Genomic DNA, 8,158 nt, shown 5'->3' on the forward strand with positions numbered 1-8,158 from the left:
GGGCAGCGCCCGGCACAAGGGGGCCCTGATCTCGGTCCGGGTCTGGGCAGCGCCCGGCACAAGGGGGCCCTGATCTCGGTCGGGGTCTGGGCAGCGCCCGGCACAAGGGGGCCCTGATCTCGGTCGGGCTCTGTGCAGGGCTTGGCACAAGGGGGCCCTGATCTCGGTCGGGGTCTGTGCAGCGCCCGGCACCAGGGGGCCCTGATCTCGGTTGGGGTCTGTGCAGCGCCTGGCACAAGGGGGCCCTGATCTCGGTCAGGGTCTGTGCAGCGCCCGGCACAAAGGGGCCCCCCCACATCCTGGTCACAACCTTAATGCGGATAATAATTGTACGTCTTCTGCTGTAGAAAGGAGCCTCCTGTGTGTGCAGACTTGGCAGCCCTGTTGCTTGGGCGCTGCCCAGTGGATGGGCTGTGGGGAGTTTCCAGGGAACCCGCTGTTGCTGGGTCAGGAATCCAGGGCTCAGAAGGCCGATAAATCTGTTGGCGCTAGAGCAGGAGATTTCCAGACGCTTGTTCATCTCGCTGCCCTTTGCTGTGGCTTTCCAGGGCATTCCCTCCTTGCCCGGCTGGGCTCGCCGAGGGGAAGGGCCAGGGAGGTGGGTTAGAGGCTGACGCTGCGGTGGTGCTTGAACTGGCTCTGTCCGCCCCGTCGCTGCTCCTGCTCCTCCAGCTCATCGCTGTTGAGACTGGTGGCGTCCGACAGCCCCAGCAGATGCTCCACTGAGTCAAACTTCTGCAGGTCGGAGGCAATGGTCTGCAAGCTGAGCATGGAGAGCGTGTCCGTGGGGGGGCACTCAGCACCCAGGCCAGCCCCTGCCTCTGCCCCTACTGGCGAGGCCCGGCATTGGATGAGGCGCTGCAGCCGCCGGGCGTGGATCTGCTCACTGATCTGCTCCAGGTTACGAAGCGCCACCGAGTAGCGCCTTTTGGCTTGGGAGACCCGCTGCTCCAGCCCCGTCACCTTGGCCTTGTGCTCCTGGGGATTGGAGGACATCAGCGGTTACACAGATCCCTCTGACGCCACATAGCACCCCCAAACCCTCCCTGCCCATCCCACCTCCCCGCTCCAGCCCCCTTGGCCTTGTGCTCCTCGGGATGGGGGGGGCACCAAACCCATGATAGAAAGACACCCCCTATCTCCATCCTATAAATTCAATCCACCCTCTGCATGCTCAGCCCCGCCCACACTCTTCCTCACAGTTATCCGCACATGTGCACGCACAAACACACACACACACCCCTCTCCAAACCCAATCACAGCCTCACATCTCTCTCTGCTCTGGGCCCCACAGCCAGGGGAGGGCAGCAGCCATGAGAAAACCCATCCCTTCCTGGGTAGGGAGCAGCAACAAAGGCTGGCAGGAACACATGCCACCCAGGGCATTGTGGGATCTCAGAGGGGTGGGTACATCTCACCCAAGCCGCACACGCACTCAGCCCCCAAAGCACTGACACCGGGGTCTTAGCGGGGGCAGGCATGCATGTGCCCCGGCCCCCCTTGGGGGGGCATGCATGTGTACGCCCCGGCACTCCCGGGATTGCAGTGGGGCTGTAACGCCTCACCTCGAGGATCTGGTTGAACTGGGCCTTGAGCTCGAAGTCGGGCTTGCTCTTTACGATGACACGCTTGAGGGATTTCTGCAGGCTCTGCACCTTGGCTTCCGCCTGCTGGCAGAGCCGAGTGACGCACTGGTGCTCCCGCTCGCTTTGCATCCGCTCCTCCTCCGCCTCATTCACCTGCAGCCAGAGCAGGACGACGCACAGCTCAGAGCGGACCTCCGTTCCCACCCACCCTGTGTCCCCACATACACAGAGCCTTGCAGATCTCAATCACCTCCATCCACTCCCCACCCTGCCACACACACCGCATCCAGTTCCATCACCCCTCCCCGTCTGTCCCTCCCCAACAGGGACTCAGGCTGTCACCTCCCTCAGGGGGTGCAACCTACCACACCCCCATTCTCTGTGCAGGTATGGTCCTTTTGGCATCCCCATCTCTCCTCTGGCAGATGGCGTGATCATTCGGTTATTGCCTCCACCATGTCCCTGAGCTCCATGCACCCAGCTCTCACCATGCAGATGGCAAATCTTCCTCCCCCTGTGCCCAGCCAGTGTGGTCCCCCAGCTCTCCCCTAGCAGGTAGCATCATCAGCACCTCCATGTAGTTGGTATAATTCCCCTGGCCCTTGTGACTGGTAGGCTCCCTGGCCCAGTCCCCATGTCTGACTTTCCCAGTGACATGGTTCCGCCCCCCCCGACTCCACCCACGTGCTTGGTACAGCCCACTGCCTCTCCACCATGTCTCACCTTGCGGGTGGCATGGTTGAGCATCTCCTGCCAAGTGGGGTCGAGCCGGTTCTTGTCGGCCATGACGCCCTGTTCCGCCACAAAGACCATCTCGCGGGCGGCGTTGTGGATGCTGACCGCCCATTCGTACCGCAGTGCTGCCTTCTGCATCTCCTGCTGAGCCTGCGTGGAGGGGAAAGGAAAGTCACAGAGAGAGAGCACGTGCAGCGCAAGGGACTCCTGCCCCCTCTCCTCTCCCAGAGCAGGGATAGAACCCAGGTGTCCTGACTCTCAGCCCCCATGCTCTAACCACTAGACCCCACCCCCCCTTCCACAGCAGGGACAGAACCCCGGTGTCCTGACTCCCAGCCCCTGCTCTAACCCACTAGACACCACTCGCTCCCCAGGGCCAGGACAGAACCCAGGAGTTTGATTTTGGCATGTCTCAGGGCGGGGGCTACACCAGGTAGGGGGCAGGGCAGAGGGGAGCATTCACACCTCCTTGGCCAGGCGACGGGCCTCATAGTACGGACGCGCTTTCTCGATGCAGTTCCCCAGCTGGGAGCCCTGGGTGTTGAGCTTCCTGGCCGATTCAGAGAGGATCCTGCGGTATGTGGTCCTGGCTTCCTGCAGCGGGGAGGAGAGCAGCAGCATTGGGGCCAGCATTGACTGCCAGGGGAGAGCGACCACTGCTGAGCCCCTACCCCACTCCTTGCAGCACAGCACCCCCTAATGCTGAACTGGGGCCAGTACCGACCACAGGGGAGAGTACCCCCTGCTGAGCTCCCCGCCCCGCAACCTGTAGCACAACGCCCTCTAGCGTCACACTGGGAAACTGGGACCAGCAGTGACTGCCAAGGGAGAGCACCCCCAACTGAGCCCCACTCCGCTCCCTGCAGCACAGGCCCCACACTGGGACAGACTGCCAGAGAGCACCCCAGCCGCCCACCCCGCCCCAGTGCTAATCCAGCCCAACCCTGCTTAGCTTCGCAGGGAAGTGCAGGGGCTACGGAAGCAGCTCCAAGGGTCACAATGCCCAGTAAGGGCTGCAACCACCACAAAGAAACAGCCAGCTCACTGGCCCAGCACAGAAACAATCGGTGGGAGCTGCAGGGTATCTCCGGGGCCTGGACAGGGCTGTAACGCAAGGCTGGTCGTGGCAGGGTTACGCTGAATCCGAGGTGCGGCGATCAGCCTTGCAGGGAGCCATGTTCACTCACGTCCAGCTGCAGTTCCACCCGGTTGATCTCATTGGCCTGGTTGAGATGCTCCAGCTCCTCCTGCACAGGGGAGGCAGAGCATGAGGCTCAGGGACCCGCCCCAACGCCACACTCAGCTCAGCGGGACAGCACCACCCTGACGGGTCTCCCCTCCCAGTCTGCGAGAGCCCCTCCCTGCAACCCTTCCGCTCCCGGCACAGCTGTGAGGGATGGCACCATGAACAACACAGTGCGGCCTAGTGCACAGAGCATATTCCAGGCTGTGCCACTGGCCTGCTGGGTGACCGTGGGTAAGTCGCTTCGCCTCTCTGTGCCTCATTTTCCCATCTGTGAAATGTGATACATTTGAAATCCATTTGATCTGCTGGTGAAAAGTGCTAGATCAGAGGTGGGGGCTATTGTGTGTACCTGTTCTGAGGAGACAGGACAGGGCTTTGTGCCAGGGACTCATGCTCTCTGATGGCAACGTGTGTCTGACACACAACATGTATTACAGTCATGGTTCAGGGCCACATCGTGCCAGGCACCATGTACAACACCTGCAGAAACGTACATGTGTTCCCAATTAGGCAAGAGACAACAGGCACTTCTGATCAGTGTGATAGCAGCCGCAGCTCCTAGCCAATGTTGAGCATCGTGGCAAAGGAGGCACTTGAAGGGGGGCAGTGAGGTAGCTTTGTGGATGTTTATGGGAGCTGCTGCTCCCCCTCCTCCAGACAGGGGTGGCATGGCAGGAAGCAGGGAGGTGCCGCTGGGAAAATCTACCAAATGAGTGATAAAGGCTGGTGTCACTGGCAGAGGGGAGGCTGGGCTCCACATCTTGATAGTGTGGGAGGGATGACAGATAAGGCTCTTCATAGCCCTAAGACAAGCGGTTTGTGTGTGATGCAAAGGGGAGCCAATGGGGAGCTTGCAGAGCGGGGTGGCAGGGTCACAGGAAAATGACCTTTGCATCAGTGTTGTGAACAAACGTAAGCTGGGTAAAGCGATGGGACTGCTCCCAGCCAGTGAGGAGGATGCTGCAGCAATTGAGATGCGAGACAACGAGGGCCTGGGGGAGAGACCTAATGCACTCTGAGATCTATTGATGATCAGAGCTGGGTAACGGCACCCGAGCTCTGCTGTTCCCTGAGGTAGCAGGATGGGCCCCTGCACCAAGGATCCTGTATCTCTGATCGCGACCTGAGTCACATACATTATGGTAGCCCCTAGGGGCTGCATTGTACACTCACATAAAGAAAGACAGTCCCTACTCTAAGGTGTGAGCAGACTACAAGGGCTGGACTATAGGATTTCCAGAGGTCCCTTCCAGCCCTACAACCAGGATCCTAGGAAGGCTTTTAACTCGACCAGCTTAGCATGGGCTGCAGTTACAACTGCTTGGTCTTGGAGTCCCAGGAGGTGTTAATTAGATCAAGTGAGATAACAGGATCAAAGGACACCTTTAAATCCTGATCTAGACAAAGCCTTAATCCAATTCAAAGATGTTTTATAAATCGGTTTAATTTAATTCAGGGCTTGTCTACACAGGGAAGCTGTCCAGCATAATTATACTACTATTCTATAGCTACGGCTACGCCAGTGTACCCCCACATGAGGACATGCTAGTCCAGAAATAAAAGTGACTGTTTCCTGTATTTACTTGCAAGTAATTATTCTGGGATGAGTGTTGTTGTAGAGCGATAAGGTGAGGTAATATCTTTTATTGGACAACTTCTGTTATTCTGTGTTAACAGGCCACTTCACCTTGAATAGCCCCTTAGAATATGTGCTATTTACACTTAACTATCCCTTCAACCTTGTAGTTAGCTGTGACACTCGGCGTACCCTTCCCAGACCTGAAGAGCTGCAGGTAACCTGAAAGCTCAGTCGGTCCGATAAAAGATATTACATCACCACCTTGTCTCTCAAACTTCTGGAAGAAAGGGTTTGGCTACACTTGAGAGTTGCAGCGCTGGGAGTTTGCAGCACTGGTCGTGCAGCTGTGTAGGAACAGCGCTGGTGAGTGGCCACACTCACAGCTACCAGCGCTGCAGTGTGGCCACATTTGCAGCATTTGCAGCGCTGTTGGGAGTGATGCATTATGGGCAGCTATCCCAGCGTTCAAGTGGCAGCAACGTGCTTTTCAAAAGAATAGCATGTCCACACAGGGAGTTATATTGAAATAGCTACAGCATGATAATTATTTCACTATAGCTCTGCTGCTCAACCTCTCCATGTAGACAAGCTCTCAGTGAAGAATCAGATTAAGATAAATTGTTATGAACTGGATTACAGTGTCCACACAGGAACCTGCACCAATTTACAACTCAAACTAATCCCCCAAGGAAAGGTTACTGCCTTCTGTAATGGTGACTTCACACCTCAACACATGCCTTTGCCTCTCTGGTGTATGTACAAAGGTAGGCCTTGGGGACAGGGGGCCATTTTAACCAACACCAGGGATTGAACCAGTGCTAAAAGCAAGAGTCTCCACAGCTCAAGCTAAAGAGCCAGGCTCTGCATCTGGGGCTGTGACATCCCCTGTGGAGCAGGCCCCCAGGGGAATGTGTAGCTCCCCCTGGCCAGCAGTGACCAATGGCATTAGAGGAAGCCAGGTCCAGCCAGTCCTCACCTGTATCCTGGGGTCCAGCTCTTCCTCCACATCTTCCTGGTCCATCGACGGCATCTTGGTTTCATCACTACTGCAGACATTCTTGGGGATAGGAGCCCTGAGCTCCTCACCCTCCTGTGTGGGTGTCCGCAGCTCCCCAGGAAGCGTCTGGCACTCGTCCCCCACGTTCATGCCCAGAATCAGCCGCTGGTCTGAGTCCCCTATGGTGGGGCCCCCACAACACTCCTCCCCTTGGCAATATCCCCTGTGGATGAGGGGAAAGCAGTGGATGTGCTATTTCTGGACTTTAGCAAAGCTTTTGATACAGTCTCCCACAGTATTCTTGCCAGCAAGTTAAAGAAGTATGGGCTGGATGAATGGACGGTAAGGTGGATAGAAAACTGGCTAGATGGTCGGGCTCTACGGGTAGTGATCAATGGTTCCATGTCTAGTTGGCAGCCGGTATCAAGTGGAGTGCCCCAAGGATCGGTGCTGGGGCCGGTTTTATTCAATATCTTCATTAACGATCTGGAGGATGGTGTGGACTGCACCCTTAGCAAGTTTGCAGATGACACTAAACTGGGAGGAGTGGTTGATACGCTGGAGGGTAGGGATAGGATACAGAGGGACCTAGACAAATTAGAGGATTGGGCCAAAAGAAATATGATGAGGTTCAACAAGGACAAGTGCAGAGTCCTGCACTTAGGACGGAAGAATCCCATGCACTGCTACAGACTAGGGACCGAATGGCTGGTCAGCAGTTCTGCAGAAAAGGACCTAGGGGTTATGGTGGATGAAAAGCTGAATATGAGTCAACAGTGTGCCCTTGTTGCCAAGAAGGCTAATGGCATTTTGGTTGTATAAGTAGGGGCATTTCCAGCAGATCAAGGGATGTGATCATTCCCCTCTATTCAGCACTGGTGAGGCCTCATTTGGAGTACTGTGTCCAGTTTTGGGCCCCACACTACAAGAAGGATGTGGATAAATTGGAGAGAGTCCAGCGGAGGGCAACAAAAATGATTAGGAGGCTGGAGCACATGACTTATGAGGAGAGGCTGAGGGAACTGGGATTGTTTAGTCTGCAGAAGAGAAGAATGAGGGAGGATTTGATAGCTGCTTTCAACTACCTGAAAGGGGGTTCCAAAGAGAATGGATCTAGACTGTTCTCAGTGGTAGAAGATGACAGAACAAGGAGTAATGGTCTCAAGTTGCAGAGGGGGAGGTTTAGGTTGGATATTAGGAAAAACTTTTTCACTAGTAGGGTGGTGAAGAACTGGAATGGGTTACCTAGGGAGGTGGTGGAATCTCCTTCCTTAGAGGTTTTTAAGGTCAGGCTTGACAAAGCCCTGGCTGGGATGATTTAGTTGGGTTTGGTCCTGCTTTGAGCAGGGGGTTGGACTAGATGACCTCCTGAGGTCCCTTCCAACCCTGAGATTCTATGATTCTATGAATATCAGGTCTCCCTCAGCAGGCAGGCCACAGGCAGAACCTTCACAGGGACGCAGGCATCCTAGCAGTGGGCCCATCCACTGGGTCACACCGACACATGAGCCATGAGCTGGCAGGGAATTGGGAATGATTGGGAATGTGTAGCTCCCCCTGGCCAGCAGTGACCAATGGCATTAGGGAGCTGGCCCCACCCCTGCCCCACCCCTAGGAGAGGGGAACTGAAACTCAACTTCAATCACAGAAAAATCTTCCCTGGGAAGGAAGGGGACATCTTGTTTTAAAGACCAGGTTTGTGTTTGTTCCTGCTACATACAGAGGGGCTGGGTAGTGCTGATTCCAGCCCCCAGACTCTGGGAGGATAAGGAACAAATTCAGGCTGCCAGTGACCTGCAGGAGGGAGATGATCTTTTGACAGTGACAGACGCCTCGTCCTAAAGGCCTTTGTCTGCCCCCTCCCAGTGACTGTTTGGCACAGGAATGTAGTCCTCACTCCTGGGTCTCTCCTGGGGAAATAATGTTTCTGTGCAAAACACCTAAGCTTTTAACAGAAAGGAAGAAAAGGAAATGGCCACATGATGGGACTAGGACATAAAGAATGAAACACAAGA

At 55.8% G+C, this 8,158-nt stretch overlaps 1 protein-coding gene across 1 annotated transcript; it reads right to left on the reverse strand.

Moving 5' to 3' along the window:
• Positions 1-603: 603 nt before the first annotated feature.
• On the reverse strand, positions 604-7,649 carry LOC123353786 (SH3 domain-binding protein 5-like). Its single transcript, XM_044995197.1, has 7 exons — positions 7,642-7,649; positions 6,123-6,366; positions 3,509-3,568; positions 2,787-2,915; positions 2,310-2,471; positions 1,566-1,739; positions 604-978 (listed from the first exon to the last, which is right to left on the reverse strand). The coding sequence occupies exons 1-7, from the start codon at positions 7,647-7,649 to the stop codon at positions 604-606; spliced, it is 1,152 nt and encodes a 383-aa protein (XP_044851132.1).
• Between the last annotated feature and the right edge of the window lie 509 nt (positions 7,650-8,158).

This window comes from Mauremys mutica, chromosome 20 (assembly GCF_020497125.1).
Source record: "Mauremys mutica isolate MM-2020 ecotype Southern chromosome 20, ASM2049712v1, whole genome shotgun sequence".
In the NCBI taxonomy this organism is placed as follows: Eukaryota; Metazoa; Chordata; order Testudines; family Geoemydidae; genus Mauremys; species Mauremys mutica.